At 43.1% G+C, this 27,002-nt stretch overlaps 1 protein-coding gene across 1 annotated transcript; it reads right to left on the reverse strand.

Annotated features, from left to right (window-relative positions):
• Positions 1-3,398: 3,398 nt before the first annotated feature.
• Positions 3,399-24,977, reverse strand: LOC139326975 (EVI5-like protein; the record flags this gene model as incomplete). Its single annotated transcript, XM_070956683.1, has 7 exons — positions 24,780-24,977; positions 11,598-11,787; positions 10,772-10,996; positions 7,695-7,769; positions 4,451-4,576; positions 4,062-4,205; positions 3,399-3,488 (listed from the first exon to the last, which is right to left on the reverse strand). Coding segments are annotated over exons 1-7 (1,032 nt in total), but the record flags the coding sequence as incomplete, so codon positions are not given.
• Positions 24,978-27,002: the final 2,025 nt, after the last annotated feature.

Raw genomic sequence — 27,002 nt, forward strand, 5'->3', positions numbered from 1 at the left:
AACATGATACCATGGTCGATGGTATCAAAAGCCGCTGAGAGGTCTAACAGGACCAGGATAGAGGAGCAACCTCTATCCCGAGCCCTCCAGAGATCATCCACCAACGCCGTTTCCGTGCTGTGCCCAGGCCGGAAGCCGGACTGGAGTGGGTGTAGATAGACAGCTTCATCCAGGTACCGGGGAAGCTGTTGCGCTACCACACTCTCAACAACCTTCGCAACGAAGCTTCTTTCAAAGCGGCCGGCAGGACCCCCTCACTCAAAGAAGCGTTAACAATCCTCTGGAGCCAGCCTCGTGTCACCTCCCGGGAAGCCAGTACCAACCAGGAGGGACACGGGTCCAATAAACATGTGGTCGCGTTCAGCTGTCCCAGGACCCTGTCCATGTCCTCGGGAGCCACAGGATCGAACTCCCCCCAGATAACACTCTCAAGACCTGCCTCAGTCATCCCGTCCAGACATACCCAGTCAGAGGCCAGCCCTTCCCGAATCTGAGCGATTTTTTCATACAGATACTGCACAAAGTCCTCAGCTCGGCCATGCAAAAGCCAGCCCATAATACTTGCCACTAGGTAACCTCTCACTTTACTCTCAAATATCCACCCAAGTACTGAGCTGTTTTTTATAGCTGGAGAAACACATCTCTGTAGCATTTCAGAAAAAGGAAATACTCATGGGTATTTCAAATATTCTGTCAATTCTTTAGAACTATTTTAAAGGATGTAGACACAATAGCTGTTTATATTACCAGAATGACAGCATATTTACTATACAATCACACTTACATCTATTTTTTACATACACATATGGAATATGTGGAATCCCACTGGAATCCTCCCAACCCTTTTGATCACACTAGGAGAGGCAGCTTGTCATCCCACCATTTTGGGGAGGTTATGGCGAGGTGGGTGGGTGGTGGGGTGGGGAAGAGACATGTTTTGTAGTTGGCCAGGCCTTCTGGATGGCCTCCCATGAGAAGTGCATTTAAGGGCTGACACCAGATGTTTTATGAAATGTAGGTTTGTTTATTTTGGCTGTTGGGCTTTTTATACATTCAATTTGATTGTTACTGGGTTTTTTTAAATTATCATGAGCTGCCAAGGACTTGTATATGATTACAGTGGGATATAAATGAGTGGGTGCAGTGTGTGTGTGAAAGTTAGAATATTCCTTCCCATACTTGATTTCATTCACCAGAGGCTTGGGTCTGCCCACTGACTATTAGAGAGTCTCATGCTCTTCACTGACCAGTAGATCATCACTGGGCAACAAAGAGTAGTCAGGAACCAGGAATCCTGTGAAGCTGCTCTTAGCAGATGGCAGTGTATAGATCTTTGAAAGATACCTTGACAATATACCATTCCCATGGACTCCTAATGTAGCCAAGATAAGTTTTTATTGTTGTGGCAAGAGTACTACTATAGGGAGATTACAAACATACTTCATTCTAGGCCATGGTTTGTTTTAACTGATTGATGAAAGATGTGACTGAATTTTGAAAAAAAAAAGACTAGGTTAAAGCCACAAAAATTGAATTATGGCTTGGCACAGTGCATGGGCTAAGCTTTCATGTCAGCTTACAAAAGGCAATGGAGAAACACTATATTTGATAACTAATATTGAAACCATCAAGAGGAGAGAACTCATAGCTCTCTCCCTATCTGCAACTCAGTGGATCTAAACCCATATGATTCTCAGGAATCTCTGCCTGGTATCTAGTATAGATAATCCTTGACTTGCAATCGTTCATTTAATGATTGTTCAAAGTTATGATGGCTTCAGAAAAAAAAAACTGATTTACAACCTGTCCTTACAATCATCACACCATCTCCATGGCAGTGGTGAAATCTAAAATTTGTTACTACCGGTTCTGTGGGCATGGCTTGGTGGGGGGATAATGTGACTGGGTGGACGTGGCCAATTTTTTTTTTCACTTTTAAAACCATTTTTTCTACAACCTCTTCGGCGAAGAGGTTGTTAAAAAATGCTTTCAAAAGGCTCTGACGATCCCAGCTGAGTTGCCTGATCGGCAGAGGTTTTTTTTCTTTTAAATGCCTCTGACGATCAGTCAACTCAGCTTCGATCGTCAGAGGCTTTTAAAAGAAAAAAAGCCTCTGCCGATCAGGCAACTCAGCTGGGATCGTCAGAGGCTTTTTTTTTTTTACTTTTAAAAGCATTTTTTCGGCTAATGAGGTTGTAGAAAAAATGCTTTTAAAAGTAAAAAAAAAAGCCTCTGATGATTGTGCAGCTCAGCTGGGTATGGGGGGGGGGCAGGGATTTTTGCTACCGGTTCTCCGAACCACCCACCTCAATCGCTACCAGATCGGGTGATCTGGTCTGAACCGGAAGCATTTCACCCCTGCTCCATGGTCATGTGATTGGAATTTGGGCACTTGGCCCTGGCTCATATTTACGACCAGTTACATCATCCTGCTATCAAATGATTGTGATTTACAACCTTCTTAGCTGGTTTCTGACAAAAAACATCAACTAGGAAAGCTGGGTTCACTTAACAACCATGGTAAAAATGGTAGTAAAATCAGGTTTGATCGCATGGTGACTCATTTTATGATCACCACAACTTATGACAGAAATTCCAGTCCTAACTGTACCCCTAAGTCAAAGATTACCTGTAGGCAGTTAATAGATGTTCTCAATATTTGGCATATTGATATACTGCCACAAAAAGATGGAAAAGACATAAGAGACTTTTTCTAAATAGAAGGAAGAATAAAACATACAGGCAAGCGGCAGATGAGTCATTGCTTCTCCATCTCTCTCTCTCTTTTTTTTTTTTAATTTGATTTATATGCTGCCCTTCTCCGGAGACTCAGGGCGGCTTACAATGTGCTCAGCAATAGCCTTCATCCTTTTGTATATTTATACAAAGTCAGCTTATTGCCCCCACAAACTGGGTCCTCAATTTACCTACCTTAGAAAGGATGGAAGGCTGAGTCAACCTTGAGCCTGGTGAGATTTGAACTTACAGTAATTGCAGACAGCTGGTGTTAATCACAATGCTATCAGTCTGCTGAGCCACCAGGCCCTCTTGCTCTGGTCATTCTGGATATAACTCTGAAACTACTTTCTAGGTCTTTATAGCCAGATATTAAAATAGCTGATTCTGCCTCATCACATGCAACAACATTGAATATCAGTTCAGAAAACAGCCAGGGTTTGAGTCTCTTAAGTTTTTCTTCTTTGAAAACTGACTTGGGTTTTTACACTTTGGAACCTTTAGCATATTATTGAAATCAGTTCTTTATTTCAAACTATCCTCAATCCTGTAAATCTCTTCATTCGTACAAGCCTAAATATGGAATTGCGGACAGCTGAAAGTTTGTTCTATCAACACCGAACAATCTTTCTTCTAGTCCCACAATGCATGATAGAACTGACCTGTGACATTCCTTCCATGTCCAATTGCATCAGTTCAGCTTGGTTGAATTGAAGAAGAGCCATTCCTACACGGAAGATTATTTCCAATCCCTAAAAGATGTTACAGAATTTAGATAGACTCCACCTGTAATTGAATTTCCTATGGTTTATAATAAAGGTCAAACACTCCTTCCTATGTGAAGGGAATCTAATGCTTTAGTTCCCCCCTCCCCCCGGACTCAACTATCCACTTGCATACACCATTTAAAATGTCCCTGTTTCTCATTTAACCAAGTTATAACAAGAATTCTAAATTAAATTTACAGAAGCAAATATTTATTTATTTATATCTCACCAAGCTGGTTTCATACATAAGGCAGAACTAGAACTCACAGTATTGCTAGAACATTCTGTGACAAATCAATCTGAACTATTTATTCAGATATAATTATTGGAAATAGACGAATCCATGGACAATAAGAATAGCAATGACTACTACCTATGATTGTCTCTCCTTCCCCCGCTGCCCCCGCCTAGAAGTAGAAATAAGAGTTTTATTGCCAGGGTGCAGCAAGATAAAAAAAGCTGTTGCCCTTATATCCTATTTTTCCTGTGAAAATTTTAACTATCAAATGCAGACCACTCAATTTCTTTCCCTTCTGTATTTTTAATTACATGTTTTACCTCATACATGAAGATGTCAAATACTCGTGTGGCCACAGGCAGAGGAAAAGTAGTGAGGAAGAGTGTAAGAAACCAAGATGATGCATACATAGAGGTGAGAAAGCTTTGGGAGCGGAAGTGGATATTCAGCTCAGGTAGTTGTTCCTGACAGAAACATAAAACATAAGTCTTAAATTATTAAAAACTCCAGTTAACATTAATTGCTACACAGACATTAAGATTTCTCAGCAGGATTCTCAAAGTTAAAAGTAACAGATACAGCAACAAACATTCCTAATTATTTGCTAAGTTAGTAAGCTTTGGTACTTCAGACCTCTGATGGATTTTAGGAATTCATCTAAAAAGAAAGTAGTGCGTATTTAAAATCCAATATTTGGAAATTTATTTACCTGCAGCATGTATTCAAACTGATAGATACAAAGTCCTAACTCGGCCATAGTGGGTTTGAATAATTCCCGTAGTCTATACTCTTGCATCAGCCGTACAAATACACAGAAGGCCTCCTCTTCTGGCATCTAGAAGCAGACAGTGCATGTACATGAGTCTCTGTCAAACTTAATGAAGGACAAAAACATTCTTTTCATTAAGCAGCACGCAAAGCCTGGATTTGTCTTACTAATTATGGATTCCATTTTTAAAAAGGGAAGTAAATAAAAGGCAAAATAGAACACAAGGAGAAAACTTTAATAATTCAAATTCTCAAAAATTAATAATAAAACTATAAAATAAAATAAAAATAAAGCCGCCTTGAGTCGCCATGGGCGAATAGGCGGCAATATAAATCTAATAAATAAATAATTAAAAATATGTTTTTCATATAGGGGTTCTTTAACTGGGTCTGTGCTATGTCCTTTGAAACAGGGGTTCCCAACCCCTGGGCTGTGGCCTACTACCAGGCCTTGGCCTATTCGGAATTAGGCCTGAGTGACTGGATGGAGCATATATGGCTGGATGGCAGGCACTCGCGCAAAGCATTCCAGTCGGCTGCTTATACAAATTGAGCCGCATGTGTGCATGCTGGCCCACCACTTGTGTAAGGACTGTGTGTGCATTTGCATGGCCCAGTTCCCCTTCCAAGCCAGACCGTCAAGCCACAAAGGTTTGGGACTGCTGCTTTAAAAGGAAGCAGTTTATCAAAACTAACAAAACTGTTGCCTCCATTGTTCAGCTCCAATGTAATCCAAAAATTTTTAAAGCAATATGATTATTTAATATGAATGGTTTTGAAAATAATAAGCATAAATATACATTGGAACTTATTTAACACAACCACATGTCTTAAATAGGATGGAGATTAAGGAAGCAATATATGTGACTGTTTTTGTAATATTTTTATTAATGCTACATTCATGTAATAACTTGTTGCAATCAATGCAATGCTTTTAAGTCATTGTATTAAAATAAAGTGACTGATTTGACCTATTTACTGCATATACAACACTGCAATGTTTACACCATGTATTATGGTTATATGTCTTTTTTTTCATACTATCCTTGAAAAAGATACACATCCAAAACATAGCAGACCTGAATAATTTTCTACAAGGCCATTTTGGCTTTTTTCTCTCAGTTTTCAGCACCTACCCTCTCTTCCTTGATGACTACATGAATACATAACCACACAGTTTCTTGGCAACAGTAGTAAAATGTCTTCCCACTGCTTTGTCAGGAAAGTTTTTGTAGTTCCCAATTTATTGATAAGGTGACTAGCCTTGGTAGTACAGGGGTTTAAGGCACCCTGTTATTAAGCTTATTAAGACCAGCTGCCTGCAATTACTGCAGGGTTCAAATCTCGCCAAGGATCAAGGTTGACTCAGCCTTCCATCCTTTCTAAGGTAGGTGAAATGAGGACCCAGTTTGTGGGGGCAATAAGCTGACTTTGTATAAATATACAAAAGGATGAAGGCTATTGCTGAGCACATTGTAAGCCGCCCTGAGTCTTCGGAGAAGGGCGGCATATAAATCAAATTTAAAAAAAAAAAAAAAAGTCCAGCTCTTAAGCAGGCAATTATATTACATTCATTCTAGCAGTGGTGGGTTGCTACCGGTTCACCCTGGATCAGGCGAACCGGTAGCAGCTGTGGCGAGAGGCTCCACCCACCCGCTTCTGTGCATGTGCAGAAGCATCGTGTGCGCCCATGAGTGAACCGGTAGCGACGGGTTTTGAAATCCGCCCCTGCATTCTAGGTTATACTTTTTGTAGTATAGATTGAAAAAAAAAATAGATGTCACCTATTACAAACTGACTATCAAGGATTTGTAATCTTCAAAATGGCATTTCACTATGAGGGAAGATCTAAAGCCTTCCTTTCAAAACAAGGCTGCAGAACAAACTAATCAACCTCTTCTAAAGGTTAGAATAAGCTGTTGTCCTATTTCATTTCAAGCCAGTAAAAATAAGTATGAAACACACATATAAAATTGAACCAGTTTGGCCTCGACAGTTCATTAAAATAGCATATATTAAATGTGCAATGCGAACTGAGTATAATCTGTAGAGATTGACTACTTAAATTCCTTGAAAAGCAGAATACTCAGGGACCTGCTTCTAAGCAAACTTTTTGAATAATGAAAAGCTTTTAAGTAAGTTTATACTGACAAAAATTTATTTCTATATAAAACAAGAATTAAACTTGGTTCCTATTTTTAAATAATAAATTCATGCTAATATTATAGTTTGAGAAACTAGATGAGAACCAAAGTCATCCACTTTTAGCCACGGAAACTGAGCAGGTGGTTGCAAGGTAGTTGTTTTGGGGACTAATTGGAGCAGCGTGTGATTAGGTATTCTGCTCTGAGTTTCTGAAAGAAATGTGGGATTAATAAAACAATTGCATAAAAATAAATTACAGATTACAGACCTGTAATATTTTGTAAGATAATGAACTGATCTAAACATTCCTAACGTCTTCCTCTCTCCCTCCCCAACTCATGTAAGGTGACTCTGGGTGGCATACAACATTAAAATTTTACAACCCATATATCCCTCTCCATCCCCAGCAGCAGTAATTACACAATCACATAGCCACCTTGACTGTATTAACCTGGAGGCCCCAGTGACAAGCAGAACTATGTCTTCATGGCCTTCCGGAAAAATTTAAGGTAAGGGCCAATCTTATATTGAGGGGAATGGTGTTCCGAAGGGAGGGAGCCATCACAGAGAAGGCCCTTTTCCCCTGTCTCACTAGATAATTTTTCCTACTTGTTGGGACCCCCAATATACTTGCCTTCCCACTCTGGTGGGCTGGGTAGAGGTAGCTGAGGAAACAGTCCTTCCAATAACTTGGCCCTAGTGAAAGGTGACAGCCAGCACCATGAATTGTACCCAGAAGAAAGTAAGTAACCAATGTAGCTCCCGTGAAAGATGTGACAAATGTGTAAATTTTGACTTGTGCCGACATATGCAAGCCATTGCATTTTGAACCAACTGGAGTTTCCATAGACTCTTCAAGGGCAGCTCCATATAGAGCACATTACAGTAGCCCAAATTGGAGATGACCAGGGCATGGGTGAAGAGGACACATTGGTCCAGGAATTGGCATAACTGGGGCACAATTTGCAGTTACACAAAGAGCCTCCTTACCATGACTGCCACCTGCTCTTTGAGATTTCTAATGAACAAACCGCACAAACCTGCATGAGTAGTAGTCCCACGATGAATGCACTACCTTGGCAGTACCCAACCTCACGATCTACTAGCGAATAAGCCTGAAAGATAAGAATTTTAAGCCAGAAAAAATTTATAGCTCACAATTTAGCCATTAATTTATTTGAAAGAGATAAAACAAGATGTACACAACTATATTTTAAAATATGCAAAGATTTTTGTGATATCTTGAAGTTTAGTCAATGTATTATTGAACAAGGCTTCATGAATCACAGTTCTTTTTATAAGATGTATAAACTTAGCCATAGAATTTTTCTCACCATGACAACTTTTCAGATATTAACTATAGGAAATATAATGAATCTGGAACTTGATTATCCTGGAAATTTGATATAATATGAAGATAGGTGAGTGGTGATATGGTAGGGAGGAATTAAAATCAACATTTTAGAAAACAAAGATAATAAAAAATGCAAAATATTGTGGAATTAAGTAGCAGGTTTAACTTAAATAAGGTGCCACATATATTAACTGTGGGATGCATTTCAGGCAACTTTTGGGGAATTTAAGAATTTGCGTGTTCTTTGAATGTGAGACACTCTGAGGAATTAAGCAATACAAGGTAGCTGTTTCTGGTGCATTCAAGTCAGTCTTGACTTCTGGTGACCACATGAATAGGATATATAAGGAACAAGACTATATTGTCAAAATTGTAATAAAAGATGAAAAAGTTTAAAAACATGCTTTGATATTATAGGGTTTAACAGCAATTAGTTGTCCCACTTAAATTTATTTTCCTTATGTCTTTATCATGCCCTTTGTTTTAGAGTCTCAGAATGTTTCTCATTTCATTCTTGAAATCTGAGATAAATCCAAAAGAGAATATTTGTAGCTCAGGGTTGAACTGTGGATGTTTGGTGCTTTCTGAGTTTGGTTGTTTTCTTGCAGACATTTCATTTTCAAACTAGGTAATATTGTCAGTCCTAGCAGGGAATAAAGTTTGCTCTCATTTTATATACTAAGGCCTGCCCTGTCAGTGTTGGTGGCGTGATGGTGGTTCCTTGATTGGGCTGCTTACTGTTAGCTTTGGCAGTTCCTTGATCGGGTTATTGTTTGTTTCTTGATTGTTGGTCTAATTTTAATCTTGGTGTTAATCTCTGCTCATCTGAGTATTGATTGCTGATAAGGAGGTGTTTTGGTCTTTTTATTTCCTTTTTGGAAGTTTGATTGTCTCTTTTGAATGGTATGTAGATGTTGTTTATGTCTATGTTCCTGCTGGTGGCCAATTTGTCTGAGGGCCAGGCTTCCACTATAATTCAAAAAACCACTTTTTTAATGGAACCAACAGTAATGATGATAAATACAGAATGTGATATTTTAATTTTCTTGTACATGTTCCTCTGCTCTAAGTACAGACACATTTCTATAATAACAATAGCAATAGCAATAGCACTTACAGTTATCTACCACCCCATAGTGCCTTATAGCACTCTCTGGGTGGTTTATAATGTCAGCATATTGCCCCCAACAATCTAGGCCCTCATTTTATGTACCTTGGAAGGACAGAAGGCTGAGTCTACCTTGAGCCCCATCAGGATCAAATTCCAGACTGTGAGCATAGTTTGCCTGCAATACTGCACTGAGCCACCAGGGTTCCTATAAAGTTCCGGGAACCCTTAATGGACTTTTGCTGATACCAGGACTGAAATGTTAACAATTTGTGGATTTTCATATGGATAAGGGATGGTTTATAGGAAGATGAGAAACTTGCATGTAGTCTTGTAGAGGAAGAATTACTAAATTTGTATTATGATGAAGATCAGAAGTCATTTCTTTTCCTCTTCTTTCCCCCTCTTTTCTTGTACTTTCTATGCTTTCTTTTCCTTTCTGAGTTTAGTTTATATTCTTTTGTTTTTTTAAAAAAACCATTCAATACTACTGATATCATTTAAAATATAAAGACTTCTCTCTTCCAATTACATATTTATTACATAAAAAGTATTTCCAAGACTACAGATATTGATTTAATACGAAAAACCTACAATAGTACTATTGCTCATGAGAGACAAGGATAAAGAGAAGAGTGAAAGAAAAAATACCTGGTAATACAGGAGACTGTAAATATTCACAGATAGATTGGATATATGCATATATTACTCACAACAAAGAAGGAAAAATTCTGGATGTTCTAAATAACTGTAATCAAAGGGGAGGTAACGTAATCCTTAATGGTACCTGACACCAATTATAGAGTGTGAATGTTGTTGAACCACATGGAATTAGTTATACACTGAGGTGTAAATGAAATATTGCCATAAAAATTCAAGAATCACACGGGGAAGGGGAATTGGTAAAAAGGAAACAGATACCATAGAAAGAGTTTTACTAAAACAAATAGGACAGTTTGCATGTATGTGTCTCCCATCACAGAAGGCCAATGGGTGATTTTGGGCCACCTGCACTCTCTTAACCCAGACTACCTCACAGAAAAATCAGAGAAGAGTGATTTCATCTATAGAAACTAGTCAATTTGTTAATTATGTAACTGTGAATATATAAAACCAAAATGAAATGAGAAAGTGATAGGCCTTCAGAAATTTTCATCAGGCTTATTAGTTAAAAAAAAGCCAAGGACATACTGAGAGAAGATTCTGGGAATTTAAATTCCAGCACTCCTGGAGGGCCCTATTTTTGAAAAGACTAATTTTATAGTATGTCAGAAATATCGAAGAGATGAAACTGCCTCATCTGTAGCTATTACACAATTCATTTTCTAAACCAATCTCTGCATTTGATCTTTGCTGCATATACAGTCTTACACGAAAAAATAATTTATTAGAATAAGACAATTTTTTTCCAATTAAATTCCAATACAATTAACATGCAAAGCAGTTTTAGTATGATCTGCGAGGATAATTATCGACCTAGAAATATTATAAACATCTATCAAGGAGATGCCAAATGAAGAAAGCTGACATTCTAAATAACAAAAACTTGTTTAAGTTGAGATGCTGACGTTAATTTCATGAAATAAACCTCTATTCCATATAAAGATATATACATTGTATGTAATTTTGACAAAAAAGTGTTGTCTTAAACTTGCCTTCATAACATTGAAGAGAACCTCCTGGCCCAGACTGTCTTGCCCCTTGAAAAACTCATGTTCGGGGTATGTTCTGGCAATGTCTCTTCTGATTAACTTTTCACAAGGAGAAGACATTTTCAACAACTCTGAATATTGATTCTTCACAGGCATGTCTGTGGCACTGCACAAAAGCTGCCAAACAATTGCTCGGAAATGGTGAGGGATTCCTTTCCTTATGAGTTCCTAAGCAAAGGAGAAAAAAAGACTACAAGATACTCTAAGTGATATTATGCAAAGTTGGTTCACACTTCATGTATTTTCCAAATTTCTATAAAGGGATATGGTCAATTTTAAACCCTTGACATAAACTAAGAGGAATACTGGGTACAATGCTGTCATTGCATCCAAAATTACAACACATCAAGATGTTATCTTAATATAGAGTCTCTAAATTAAGGTTTTCATACTTATCCTGAGATTCTTCTAGAATATCTGAATCCATAAAATAAACATTCAATACCTTAACCAACTGGCTTTTAGAAAACAATTTGTTTCTCCTCTGGTTCCTGCCCTCGGCTTTACAGAGTTCTTGCATCACCCTTTTACATGCATTTGTTGCAAAGAGCCAGTATTCATGTAATACAGTTTATTCTTACATAAAAAGAATTTTGTTTCTCACTGCCTTATTTGTCCAAGTCCATAAATATAATTCAGAAATACACAATCAAAAAAGGAATTATTGGATAAGATGCAAGTATAACATATATAACAAATATAAACATGTCTATTATTTACAAGTCTTATAAAATACGTCTACCACCAGAAAGGCAATTACTTTCCTCACCTTGAGTAACTTCTCTTTTCTTTTCCGCCATTCTTCCCATTCATTGACAATCCTTCCCCACAAGATCCAGGTATCTTCTTCAAGATGGCTCAGATTGGATGATGCAGAAGAACTGGATACCAAAGATGACCCACTATTCCTTCGTGAGCCATTCATAGAGCGTAATGACTTTGAATCAGCTTCCAAAAGTCTTGAAAAATGTAAAAAAAAAAAAGTATTTGTCTCCTTACCAGTTACATAACTAGGTTAGAATGCAACAAATGCTCTAGTCTAGAGCATTATGAAACTTCCACATAAACAAGTTTCTTCAAACATTTCAACTAAGTGGCATTATGACACTTGTAGAGGTTAGGATTGCCAATCAACATGTTGAAAATTCTCTTGTAATGTTGAATATTCATCAGAAATTCTTCCATCTCTGAAGAGGAATGGAAGGATACATGCATAAATTTGTGCAAATTATTCTGTTTGAGGAGCAGGATAGAGAGAATATGACAGAACATGGCATACTTCTTAGTTGTAAAAGAATTTTAATATATATTTAAAATCAAAGCTATAGAGAAACATTTCAATCTTTAGACTGCATCTGGCTTTACCAGTTTAAGATGAATGAAAACTATATTCTGTGACAAAACAAGAAAATTAAGGACCCACTTTTTTGCTTTATTGTTAGTTGATTAACTATCTTGGTTGTTGTATGTATTTATTTTTGAATATTTTTATTATTTTATTGTTTTTAATTGTTTTATCAGTTTTATAATTCTAACTGTCTTCAGAATTCTAAGTCATCCAGAGTCACTTGGCTGAGATAGACAGTGAAAGAAATTGAATAAATAAAATTAAAACAAACTGAATTCAGTTATTTTTTACAAATCATTTTCAATTTCATTTTGTACAAGGTTGTATCATGTACCATTTCACCTTTAAGCCAAATTTTGTACATTTATAGTCAAGAGCAGTCTGTACAGTACTATACTTCAATAAGTAATCTTATTCACAGCATAGAGCAGTGATGGCTAACCTTTTTGCTATCGCGGGCTGGGAGAGGGGTGGCGGGGGAGGGTCATGCGTGCACGTGCCCACGCGCATGCGTGCGCAACCCCCTCCCCCCTCGCTCCTGGCACATGATGGCCTGGTAGGCCCGTTTTTTTTTTTGTTACCTGGTTCCAGATCCTCTATGTGTATCTGGGAAGGGCGAAAACAGCCTTTCCCACTCCCTTGGGGGCCCTACGGAGGCTGAAAGGGCCCATTTCCCAACTCTCGGTGGGACAGGAAGTGACATTTTTTGCTGTCCCCAGCCTCCAGAACCTCTCTAGGAGTCTCTAGGAGCCTCTCTAGGAGTCTCTGGAGGCTGGGGACAGGAAAAAACGTCACTTCCTGTCCCACCAGGAGTCGGGAAATGGGCCCTTTCAGCCTCCGTAGGGCCTCCAAAGGAGTGGGAAAGGCTGTTTTCGCCCTTCCCAAATACACAGAGAGGATCTGGAGCCAGGTAAGAAAGAAGAACGGGCCTTCCCCACCCCGCCCCCAGGCCCTCCAGAGGCAGGAAACAGCCTGTTTCCCTACTTCTGGTGGGCCCAGAAGGCCCGAAAATCAGCTGGCCGGCACGCGCATGCGCCCCAGAGTTGAGCTGGCATGCCCACTAATATGGCTCTGCGTGCCACCTGTGGCACGCGTGCCATAGGTTCGCCATCACGGGCATAGAGCAACATAAATTTGTTTATTCAGATTCTCACTACTTCAATTATATAAGATTTTTCACTACAATAAAGCATTTGATGTTACATTGTCACAACATGATCATATACAATCAAATAAGATATTAATAGAAATAAGCTAACCAAAGGGCTGTATACTCTTACATGTTTTAAGCAACTGTCAAATCCAGGCATACCAATTAAATGAAGGCAAACTCAAACTAGGATTCCCACTAATAGCTGGCTCAGTACTGGATCTGGATCTACCTAAATCAAATTCTATTCTTAGTTTGGATGGCGCTTGAGCAACACTAATATACAAAATATAAATAAAATATTAATAAATAGGTAGCCATTCATCCATCCCCATTCCTTCCATGTCTGATTTAGCATTTATGCTTTAACATCTATCTCATGGGAAATACAATAATTAATACAAGGGAAAACATTTAATTTCTTTAGAACAAGTATCATTTGATTTTGTGAATGAGAAGTAGTCAATCCTTACTAAAATATTATCAAATTGTACCTCTGGCTATCTTTTGATATTCTGGAGGAATTGAAGCTGAACACTACAGAATGCTCAAGGAGACTATAAAATGACTTTTAATCATTAATAAGAGTGTTCATTCTCTATAGAGATTGTTCCATATGATTAAAGTTAATTACTAAATGAAAATGCTGGTTATAAATGGGAGGGCTGACCTGATATGACTAAAACTTAGCTGAACATCAGTGGGTGGGGGGTGGGGGAATTCCCTCTCTAAAATATGCCATTCTAGGTTGCAGGTATAGCACCAACTATGATTCCAGAGATAGGTTGAGGCACAGCTACTGAATCTCTGGCAGCATACATACAAAGTCCAGTTTTTGGCCCATAGCAGTGGTAATCTGATCAGATATTGTGGGATGTTGATATCAAGATCATGGATAAATCACTCCTGTCAGCCCCACTAGGTAGCTCAGACCAAGAAAACAACTTCCCAGGAAGGCTAGAACTATTATTGAGACTGGATATAATAATAGAATCTTCCAAGTCTGAATGTGCTGAACCCTAAATTAGGAAAATGTCTGCCTTAGCCACTTCCAAATAATATCTTGTTCAGGGGTGAAATGCTCCCGGTTCGGACTGGATCACCCGATCCGGTAGCGATGGAGGAGGGTGGTTTGGAGAACCGGTAGCAAAAATCTCTGCCCCCCTCCCATTGCCCAGCTGAGCCGCGCAATCATCATCCATTTTTTTAATTTTTAAAAGCATGTTTTCTACAGCCTCTTTGGTCAAAAAAATGCTTTTAAAAATTAAAAAAAAAGCCTCTGATGATCGTGCAGCTCAGCTGGGATCATCAGAGGCTTTTAAAAGCATTTTTTCTACGCCCACTCAGTCATATTACCACCACCCCAGCCACGCCCACAGTACCTGTAGTAACAAATTTTACATTTCACCACTGATCTTGTTGCCCTGAACTTAAAATGTTTCCGCCCATTTTGCCTAACTAATGATTCCTGCATACCTGCATCAAGGTCATCTTCCTTACTATCTACAACTCTCCTTTAGCCTTGGGGATTCTCTGCAGCTATTCACCACTGTGCAAAAGGATTGCCTGATTTGATTTGATCTGTTCCAGGCAACTGATTAATATGAAAGCATTCCAGAGGGAACTTCATGGTTTTGTTGAAGCTTGGTTGCATGGCCTTAGATGTAGCCTGGAGTGAATGAGCAACAACAGTCTTAAATTGGATCTCATCTGTGCAGACCCTGTGATTTTGGACCTTGAAATACTCCTTGGTTTTCACAAGTACCCCAGGAAACGGACGTTGACTTACCTGAACGTCCCTTTTAGGAGTGCTGCGAGCACTGTCCATGGCTGGGATCTTCACTCCAGATCTTGACAGTAACTGAGTGAGAGCTGTAAAAACTCTCCCTATTAAGGAACGCCTCCAATCCCATGATCCTCCAGTCTATCACGAAGACACCGCAAGACTCCAAGGAAAGGTTCCAACAGCAGGACCAGGTAAACAGGTGAAAGGTCAAGGCAGACAGTCTGAAAGAAACTGCAACAGCAGAACATAACAGAAACAACAAGGGAGGGAATGGACAGTGGTCGCAGCACTCCTAAAAGGGACGTTCAGGTAAGTCAACGTCCGTTTTCCAGAGTGCTGCTCCCACTGTCCATGGCTGGGACATATCCAAGCTCAAAAACTAGGGTGGGAGACTGGATGCCCCCGACCTTTTGTCCAAAACCACGCTCTGCAAAACTCGCCGTCCGAAGGCAGCATCTGAAGAAGCGTATGAGTCAATCCGATAATGACGGATGAACTGTGACACCGAGGACCATGTGGCAGCCTTGCAAATGTCTTCCACCGATGCTTGAGTCGCCCAAGCAGCAGATGTAGCCGCGCTGCGGGTGGAGTGCGGAAGAATGCGCCCCGGAACAGGTTTCGCTGCCAACTCATACGACAATGAGATACACGCCTTGAGCCACCTTCCCACTGTGGCCGCGGAAATCTTTTGTCCCATTGAGGCCGGGTGAAAAGAAACCAGCAATGCCTCTGTCCTGCGGAATGTAGAGGTCCGGTGGATGTATATACGAAGTGCCCGTCTGACATCTAACTTGTGCCAACGTCGTTCCGTCGAGTTCCGCGGAGACGGACAGAAGTCCGGTAAGGAAAGTTCCTGCGCTCGGTGAAAGGGCGTGTTTACTTTCGGAATGAACGCAGGATCAAGCCGGAGAATCACTAGACTGTCTCGAAACATACAAAGGTCTTCCCGAATTGAGAGCGCCGAGAGCTCCGACACCCTCCGTGCCGAAGTGATGGCCAACAAAAAGACGGTTTTAAGCGACAGATGTTTCAAGGAAACTGACTTCAGAGGCTCGAAGGGAGGAGACGTCAGGGTCTGCAGTACAAGCGGTAGGTCCCAGGTAGGGTATCTGTGTACCGGAGGAGGACACAAGTTCGTTGCACCGTGAAGAAATCCTCTGATGAGTGGGTGTCTAGAGAGGGAGTCGTAGGGAGGACATTTCAAAACAGTGGAAAGAGCCGCAGTTTGACGCCTCAAAGTCGCAGGAGTCAGACCCTTTTTGAGACCAGAGTGGAGAAATTCCAAGACTTCTTCTACTGTCGCAGAAGTAGGATCCACATGGTTCGACACCCCCCAGGTACAGAAGGACTTCCAGGAAGCCTCATAAATCCGGCACGTGGATGGCCGTCTGGCAGCTTGTATGATTTCCACAACCCCGTCAGACAGGTGCGATTTTTTTAGGATGACGCGTTCAAACGCCAGACGGCCAATTGGAGCCATTGAGGCTCCGGATGAGACACGGCCCCTTGAAGAAGTGACACCTGATGAGGTGGAATCACCCAGGGCGAAGCCACGGAGAGGGCGACTAGGTCTGCGTACCATGCCCTGCGCGGCCAATTGGGAGCGACCAGGATCAGGTCCGCCTGTTCTCTTAGCAATTTCCTCACGACACGCGACAGCAGAGGGATGGGTGGAAACGCATAGAGAAGGCCCCTCGGCCATTGGCACCTCAGGGCGTCTTGATCCTCCGCTGATGGATCTGGGTACCGGGAGACGAACCGAGGGAGGTGAGAATTCTTCCGGGAGGCAAACAGGTCCATCACTGGTGTTCCGAACCTGTGGCAGATCTCTCGAAACAGGCGAGGGTGGAGTTGCCACTCCGCCGGGTCGATCTGTTCCCGGCTGAGCCAGTCGGCCCTTACATTGTCCACCCCCGATATGTGTTCGGCCTTTATTGATCGCAGATGGCGCTCCGCCCAGCCGAAAAGATGTTCCGCTTCGAACATTAGAGACCTTGACCTGGTGCCTCCTTCTTTGTTGATGTGCGCCTTCGCTGTCGTGTTGTCGGTAAGGATGAGTACGTGGCACCCCTCCACCGATGTCACGAGGTGTTGTAGCGCCAGTCTGATCGCCCTCAGCTCGAGCAGATTTATGCTGCATTGTTGTTCCGACGGGGACCATCTGCCCTGCACCACGAGTTCGCCGAGATGAGCCCCCCAACCTTGTAGACTGGCATCCGACGTCAATGTCAGTCTCTCCGGTTCCAGAAAGTCGCAGCCCTCCAGAATCGCCGGCGACAGCCACCAGGTCAGAGACAGACGGGTTTGAGGGGGTAAGTAAACCCGGAGGTTCGAAGCCGAGCGGCCCGACCGTTGATAGGGCAGAAGGAACCACTGCAGAGCTCGGGAATGTCTGCGTGCCCACGGAACGATGTTGTAGCAGGACACCATTTTCCCGAGCAGCTGAGCAAGGAGCACAAGAGGTATCTTCTCCAGGGCTTGAATTCGAAGAAGCAGGTCTGTGAGGCTCCGAGCCCTGTCTGGGGAGAGAAACACCTGCCCCCTGACAGAGTCTATTAGGGCACCAAGGTGAATCAGACTCGTTGAGGGAACAAGGGTGCTCTTCTCGAAGTTCACCGAGAATCCGTGTCGCTGAAAGGTGTCCAGGACAAGACCCCGGTCCCGGGATGCCTGTGCCGGAGAGGAGGATAATATCAGGACATCGTCGAGATAACACATTACTCGAACAGGAAGTTGACGGAGGGAGGCAGCCACCACCGCTACCAGCTTCGTGAACGTGCGGGGCGCGGAAGACAGGCCGAATGGCATCGCCCGGTACTGAAAATGCCTCCCATCGTACACGAACCTCAGGAAACATCGATGGTCTGGATGTACCGGAACATGCAGGTAGGCTTCTCTGAGGTCCACCGATTGGAGCAGATCTCCTCTCCGAACCCCTGCCAGGATGGAACGAAGTGAGTGCATCTTGAATTTGTGATACACCACGGACAGGTTCAAGATCTTTAAGTTCAGTATACCCCGCCATCCCCCGGAACTTTTGGGTACAAGAAAAAAGGTTGAGTAGAAACCTGAACCCCATTGTGTTGATGGGACCGGTTCTATCGCCTGGATGCTTAGCAGATGGGTAATTTCCTGCAGCATCAATTGGTAACGATCCTGAGACGACGGGACCGGGCACTGAACGAAGCGACTCGGCGGGGTTCCAACGAATTCGATGGAGAGACCTGAGAGAATGGTGTGCAGCACCCAAGAGTCCTTTGTGGACCGGGCCCATTGGGGGTAGAAAAGTTGCAGTCTCCCGCCGATGGGGCCCGGAAGAAACGAGTCATTTGCCTCTGCGAGGCTGTCTGAAGCTTGAGCCACGGAAGGGGCGCTTGGATTGAGGCTGGAATCTGCTCCTGTCGCGAAAGGAATCCCTTCCTTGTGAGCGATCCGGGCCGGAGAAGTATGACCTGCGGGAGGAAGGGCCGCCCGAACCCTGAAAGGAACGAAAGGGCGGGCGCTGGCTGTACGGGGTGTATCTTCTCTCCGTACGTCTGTACGAGGTCGGAAGGACCTTTCGCTTGTCTCGGTCTTCTATCAGGAGCGGATCCAGAGCAGGCCCGAACAGGTTCGGTGTCCTATAGGAGGCGGATGCCAACCTCCACTTGGCCTTCAGATCGGCCTTCCAATGGCGGAGCCAGAACAGGCGCCTGGAAGAGACAGTGGACGCAAGTGCCCGGGAGGCGAATTTCACCGAATTCAGGGACGCATCTGCTGAGTATTCGGTGGCAGCAACAATCTTATTTATGTCCTGGTGTAACCGGGTCTCCTCCGGAGGGAGCCTCTGTTGGAGTTGTTTCAACCATATTATCGAGGCTCTATTAAAGAAAGATGTTGCTGTTGCTGTTCTAATCGCCCAGGAGACCGCCTGATGTGACCTGCGAAAGGCCAGTTCGGCTCTGTGGTCCTCCGATTTTAGACCATCCAGGGAGTCAGTCGAGACTAAGGTGTTGGAAGCCAAGGATGCAACTGGTTGGTCCACCGTGGGAAGAGCTAAGAGGTCTTCAAGCTCAGGGGCAGCACAGTAAAGCTTCCTATCCAGAGTGCTAGGTGATGTCATAGAACCAGGTTGCCCCCAAGGGGACTGTAGAACGTCCAGGAACAGGCGAGGGCACGGAATCACATCCTTGTCTGGTTTGGCAGACAGAAACAAGGCGTCGTGGGGCCCCGTGGACGTAGAAGCGCCAGACTGGTCCGTGCCTGAGGGTGACAAATTGGTTGTAATGCGGGCCTTGTGCAATAACGATTTAAACATAGAAGGACGAAACAACCCCGTAAAGGACGGGGATTCTGCCGGTAAGTCCTCATCGTCCGAAAATTCAATGTCCTCCGGACATTCCTCACCATGATCTGAGTCAGCGCGTGAAGAAGAGGAGGCCGGTTTCCTGGCAGTCTGGTGCGAAAGGACCTGACGAGATGGCTGCGGAGGCGGGCTTGCAGAATGAGGAGGTGGAGTTTGTGACGCCTGATGAAGGCCAGCTGCCAAGAAGGAAGAAAAGGCAGATGAGAACAGCGCTTGCAGGTCCTGATGCATAGGAAGCATCTCCCCGTCAGGGCCACGGAGACCAGCAGCAGTTGGGGTAAAGGAGGCCTCCGGTGTAGGACAAAGGGGCCTCTGCGAAATGGAGAGTCCCGCACCCGAGACATCCGGCAAGGATTGAGAGACGCCCTTAGACAGGCGTAAGCGCTCATCTCGGCGGACCGGAGGGGGAGCAGGTCGCTCTGGAGACGAAGACGGAGATCCAGAGGAGGAAGAGTCCCTTTCAACCTCCGCTGAAGCAGAGTGCTGCGCGGCGTCTGTGCCAAGGCCAACTTCCACCACTGCCGCCAATCTCGCCTTGTCCCACTGCTTCTCCAGTGCCCTATGGCGGCGCTGGGCGTCCTTGTCTACAGCCTTGGAGGCCTTAGATTTGTGCGAGGATCGGCTGGAGGTCGCTGACTGCCTCCGAGAAGACTTCTTGGGTCTCTTAGGCGAAATGCGTGGTGGGCTATGCTCTGGCTCCATGTCAGATGACAGAGCCAGGTCCGCCATTTTTTATAATAGTAGGCCAAGCCCGACCAAAGAAGGCACGGTACTGGCAGAAAATAGGCCTCAGTGTCCTTGTATTTTTATTTATTTATTTATTTGTGTCTTCTTTCTTTTTTTTTTTTTTTTTTTTTTTTAATATATATATATATATATATATATATATATATAAAACTATATACACAATAGGCTCAGTCCCAAGGCTGGAGAAGAAAAATTGGACTGCACAGGGGAATTGACCCTCGAAGCAATCTCACGTTGTAAAGTGTGGTACGTCGTAGCAGGGAGGCAGCTGCTTGAGGAGTGCCCAACCTTGCGTTCTAGGCCAACACGAGAAGACGGTTGCTAAACGAATTCAGAAATGGCGGGGGCGCCCTCAGAGACAAAATGGCGCCTGGCACCTTCGCAAAGCACCGGGATCGGCTTGCACAAAATGGCGGGCGCTCGAACGGTCAGAAACGGCGCCCGCCTCCTCCAGCGGCCCCCACAAGCAAAAGTCACTCACGGCGATTCCATTTCCCCTGCGCTCCAAACTGTCGGCCAATGCAAGTTGCCAAAGCGGAGGGTGCACTCGAGAAACGCTCCGCGGTAGCTGCTTTTCCACGCGGCTCAAGATGGCGTCAGGCCTGCGCGCCAAAGGTGCCTCTTCCGACACCGCCGCTCAGCAATCTAGGAGCGCGGGGAGCGCGCCCGAAGCGTCGCAAACCCCGAGGCCGCTGCGGGTACCGGGAGAGAGAAACAGGGATGGCCGCAAGCCTGCGCGCCTATCCCACTCCCGCGGCCAATGGTAACAAGCCGGATCCGCCCCGAAGAGTCGGAATCCGGCGGCTGCGATTCTCCCGGCGTGGGCGACCCAGCGGCGCGCCACACGCGTCCAGCAGCCTGTCAGAAGCCTCTACAACGCGCGAAGCAAAAGTAATCAAAAATAAATAAAAGAACCTAAACGAGGAAAGGAGCAGGGAGAGAACAAGAGAAATTTGGTAAAGGGGAATAAATCCAATTATTACAGCTCAGAAATTCACTTCAGTTCTTGCCAGTAACTGAGTGATAGACTGGAGGATCATGGGATTGGAGGCGTTCCTTAATAGGGAGAGTTTTTACAGCTCTCACTCAGTTACTGTCAAGATCTGGAGTGAAGATCCCAGCCATGGACAGTGGGAGCAGCACTCTGGAAAATGAAAGGATACAAGATATACCTTGAGCACCACTGGAGGAAAACAAAGTGTGATCCAAACCAAGCAGATGAGAACATGGTTTACCTTGTACCAAGGTAAAAGTTGAAAAACTTTACTTCTTTGCTCTTATTGAATCTGTAGAGAGCTGAGCAGCAGCCCTTTTGGATAACCAGTTTCCTTATTGGTAAGGAGTGGGCAGGGGAGCCCTTGTGAGATAACTTGAGGATTATTCTAGACATCTGACAGATCTAGTTACTCAAATTTGCTTAGAGATGAACTCTGGCTGGAAAAGTCCTATGGAACTGACAGAGGCATGGGAAGGGATGGTTCCATTTGTTCTGAAAGAAGCGGTGATTTATGTCTTCCTGAAGAAGCCCTCCTTGTAGCCAACTATACTGGATAGTTTTTGTCCAGTTTCCAACCTTCCCTTTTTAGGAAGTAGAGTATCTGGACGTATCCAGTTGGATTTCAGGTCAGGCTGTATTACTCAGATGGCACTGATCATACTAGATGGCTAATAATAGAGTGGTGGATCCATCCTGATTCTTTTGGAAGCTTTAAATATTGACAACGGCATTGATTGGGGTATTACTCTGCACAGGCTCAGGAAATTGGGAAGAGTGGGGCAGAGTTCTGCAGTGGTTTTCCTTTGGAGGCTAATCCCAGGTGGTATAGATGGGAAAAGAAGAGGTCTAGAAGCCACTAAGTGAAATTATCTATTGCCATGGGGTGAAGTATCCTCGGAATTTATGCTTTGCAGTTATATATCTCTGGTGCAGGCTATAGTGTTTATTTATTTATTTATTTATTTATTTATTTATTTATTTATTTATTATTTATTTATTTATACAAATTTATATGCTGCCCTTCTCCCTAAGGACTCAGGGCGGTGAACACAGGTTAAAAACATACAATAATAAAAGAAAACGTAATTAAAACCAATTTAAAAACAGCGACAATAAATAATAAAACCCAAGGAATCAGAATCAACCCGGAAACAGCACGGAAACGGCATTGGTCGCGTTGGTTGATGATCTCTGGAGGGCTCGGGACAGGGGGTGCTCCTCTGTCCTGGTCCTGTTAGATCTCTCAGCGGCTTTTGATACCATCGACCATGGTATCATGCTGCACCGGTTGGAAGAGTTGGGGTGGGAGGCACTGTGTTGCGGTGGTTCTCCTCCTTTCTCTCTGACCGGTCGCAGTCTGTGTTGACAGGGGGACAGAGGTCGACCCCGAGGCCCCTCATATGTGGGGTGCCGCAAGGGTCGGTCCTCTCGCCTCTCCTGTTCAACATTTATGTGAAGCCGCTGGGCGAGATCATCCGTGGTTTCGGGGTGGAGTACCATCAGTACGCTGACGACACCCAGCTGTACATCTCCACCCCGGATCACCCCAACGATGCCCTTGAAGTGATGTCCCGGTGCCTGGAGGCCGTACGGATCTGGATGGGGAGGAACAGGCTCAGGCTCAACCCATCCAAGACTGAGTAGCTGTGGTTTCCGACGTCCCGATATAGTCAGTTGACGCCATCACTGACTATTGGGGGCGAATCATTGGCCCCCACGGAGAGGGCTCGCAACTTGGGAGTCCTCCTGGATTCACGGCTGTCTTTAGAAGAGCACTTGACGGCCGTGACCGGGAGGATTTTTCATCAGGTTCGCCTGATTCGCCAGTTGCGTCCCTTTCTGGATCGGGACTCTTTACGCACGGTCACTCATGCCCTTGTCACCTCCCGCCTGGACTATTGCAACGCTCTCTACATGGGGCTCCCCTTGAGGAGCACCCGGAGGCTCCAGCTGGCGCAGAGTGCGGCCGCGCGGGTGGTAATGGGAGCGACATGGCGTTCCCATGTAACACCTCTCCTGCGCGAGCTGCACTGGCTCCCGGTGGTCTTCCGGGTGCGCTTCAAGGTTTTGGTTACCACCTTTAAAGCGCTCCATGGCTTAGGACCCGGGTACTTGCGGGACCGCCTACTACCACCAATAGCCTCCCACCGGCCGGTACGCTCCCATAGAGAGGGGCTCCTCCGGGTGCCGTCAGCCAAACAATGCCGACTGGCGGCCCCCAGGGGGAGAGCCTTCTCTGTGGGGGCACCTACTATCTGGAACGAGCTCCCCCCAGAGATACGGAGGATCCCGGATCTGCGCACCTTCCGCCGCGCCTTAAAGACCTTACTATTTCACCAGGCCGGCCTGGCCTAATTTTCCCCCTCTTTTATAAAAGATTTTTAAAATTTTAAATATCTTTTAGTATTTATATATTCAATTTTAAATTGGTTTTAAAAGTTTGGGGTTTTAAATTTGTCGGGGCCAAAATTATTTAATTTGATTTTATTCTATTTTTTAAATTTTGTATTGTATGTGTTTTTATTGTCTGGCTGTGCACCGCCCTGAGTCCTTCGGGAGTAGGGCGGTATAGAAATCTAATAAATAAATAAATAAATAAATAAATAAATAAACCCATTTGTAGAAACAGCCAAGTCTTTAGATCTCGACGGAAGGAGTGGAAGTCAGGCGCCGTCTGAAGCTCGGTGGGTAACTCATTCCAGAGGGCAGGAGCGCCCACAGAGAATGCTCTACCCCTCTACAAGTGTTGCCATAAGATCTATTTAGTATTTGTACTTTTTTTTTTTATTGAAAAAGTTTTACAAATACATTTTCACCCCAATTTCCCCCCTAACCCTCCCTAACCCCCCCTAACCCTCCCCTCCCCCCAGGACTTCCACAAGATATAATCCAAATCAAGGCCACATTTTATAAAACTTGAGCCCCTCCACCCCCTGTATATTATTCAAATCTTCACAAGATTCAGTTATTCTATCCCTGTATAATACATTCAGTTAAAAGCTATCTGATATTTCCTAGTTTGATATTTATTCTGCACATAATCTATCCACTTTTTCCACTCCCATACATAAGTCTCTTGTGTCCGATCTTTTAGATATGCTGAAATCTTCGCCATCTCTGCAAAATTAGCCATCTTCAAAGTCCATTCTTCAATAGTGGGCATAGCTTCATTTTTCCAATATTGACCTATCAACAATCTCGCTGCTGTTACCATATACAATATCAATTTTGTTTCACCCACTGAAAAACCCTTAACTATACCCAGTAAAAACAATTGAGGAGAAAATTGAATTTTTTTCTTTAAAACATTTTGCATAACCCACCAAATTTTTATCCAAAAAGCCTTTGCTTTCTTGCATGTCCACCATATATGATAATATGTAGCATCTAAGCAATCACATCTCCAACATTAGTATTTGTACATTAATGCTTCAAGAAATACTGTATTTAAACTGTTGTGTTTACAGGAGCCATCTGGTAAAACTGGAATGTTTGACAAATATTTAAACATCAAACTATTTACATCCTCTGGCTTTCAATTAGTATCAGAGCAGTACTGGACCTTCAGAATGTCCTACCTGTTTTGTTCTTCCAACTTGGCTAAGAGCTCCAACTCATCTGGGCTCAGGTTCTCAGAATCGGAAGTAGGGGAACATGCAGGCATAGAGTTGACAGAAGAAAGTGCTTCATGGGAAGAAGAGTCAGGGCTGACGGCTGGACTTGCCATCTCCAGCAATTTGAGAGTAACAGGAATGTTCATTTAGAAAGTATTTGGAGACAGTGATCAGGAAAGTTAAGGAATAACCTGTAAAAGACAACATAGTACTTAAAACAGCAGTGGTTTTCTCCCTTCTTTATAATTGATGCCAAAATAAGATGTTCACAAGATTGGAACATAATTGTTCTAGTTCAAGACTAAATTGCTACTACAGACCAAATAAGAAACAGTATAACAGATAACCAAGGGTTCTTTCTTTCTACATTTATTTTGTGAAGAAGCATTTCTTTTTAGATAATCATTTGGATTTTCCCAATAATCCTTAGGAACATTTGACTGCAAAAATTGTAAAATATTCAGAGGATGTGAATTGCTTTTCCAAAGACAAGCCACTATAATTTGAATGTAAGTCTCAAATTTTATCCTTACCAAACACTCAGGACAGGTCATTGTATTTTACAGCAGAATTAATATTATGAATATTCTAAAGCCTTCTTCAAAAAACCATCCACATAGTTACACTTTCTGCTTGTAGCATTAAACTAAAAAAATAACACAAGTAAAAACTGGTTTCTCTTAGAGAGTAACTAAATCAATATAATTCATACTACCATAGATTAATATAATTAATTTGAAAAATTATACAAAAACTACAGGAGCAATTTGGAGGTGCTGCTGCTGCTGCTTGGAACTAAGACAGCTAAGGGACCACATCATAAATGTAGATTACATTTCTCTTTCACAGCTCTGTTTCATTCTCTGACTTTAATCAGACTGAAAAAAACTTCTATTGTGGAGTTTTGATGTAGAATGCTTGTTAAGAAGTCTGCCAAGCACTAATTTGTGGAACCATTTCTCCCAGATGGTTTCTGCTCACCCTACCAGATAGGGCAGACTAGATATCCTCCAGATCCCACTGGTGAAGCAGTGTCACCTGGTGGACCCCAGGAAGCATGCCTTCTCTGTCAGGGTGCCTTCCTCATGGACCAGCCTCCTAATTCACAATGAATCTTCATGATATAAAGGTTGCATGGGGCTGGTCTCCCAGTCATAACTTAATCGGCCAGCGCCCCACAGCAATTTGAGGGGACTGGGGAGGGTGGAGGGAGCCGACCAGGCCACCCCACTAGTCTCAAATCCGCCGAACGGAGAGCCCTCCCCAACGAAATGCCTGCAATATAACACCAATGCAAAGAAAAAAGGGAAAAAAATTACCAGGGAATTATAACTAAGCTCAACTCAAAGCTCTGGAGCTGAAAAAGTTGTGTCCATGAGCATAGGCTGAGTTGAAAAAAAACTGAAGGAACGTCACCAGGGAGACGGATCTTCAGAAGTTTTCAACTCAGTCCATAGAGTTAGAGCATAGAATAACCCAGCCTGGCACCTCCCATTTCTACACTATGGAGAAGCATTATTTTAATAAACATTAATTAGTTTATACTTAAAACATCTATTTGAATCCTGCTGAAATCATGAACAGTAATCTCTGTCTAATTTTGTACCCCTGAACCTTCTGTTATCTCTTGATTTTTATAAATTATAATTTCAATGAAAAAACACATTTATTCTAAAAGCTGTCAAAGAAATGCAGTAGCCAAGTGTTTTCTCATACAATTGATGTACATCATACTTAAGTGGTCAGTAGAGGGGGTGTGCATAAGTGCACTAATGTGCCTATCGTCCCTGTCATTGTATTTTTATTCTTTTATTCTTGTTCTCGTTTGTGTTTGACAAATTCTAATAAATAAATAAATAGATGTTACTGCATAATTTTTTGGCGGGGAGTACAAGAACAGATAAAAAGTGTTGAGGTCAAACAGAAAACTGATTAAACTTTAAGAGAAAGGCAATTATAAACCTAGACAAGACCTATCAGGTATTCTAAATGCAACCAAAATCAGACTATTTAAAGCAATTGTTTTCAGTGTAATAATGTATTGCCTTAAATATCTGATATTGAGAAACAAGCAAGAGAAAAAAGGTATCTCTTAACTATGCATTTGGCGATAACTATTAAAAGTATCATGGACTACAAGAATCAACAGGTCCTGGAGGAAATAAAAATTGCCCCCTTGAGACAATG

Source organism: Pituophis catenifer, unplaced genomic scaffold (assembly GCF_029215685.1).
Source record: "Pituophis catenifer annectens isolate HBS135680 unplaced genomic scaffold, rPitCat1.0.hap2 SCAF_444, whole genome shotgun sequence".
Classification (NCBI taxonomy): Eukaryota; Metazoa; Chordata; class Lepidosauria; order Squamata; family Colubridae; genus Pituophis; species Pituophis catenifer.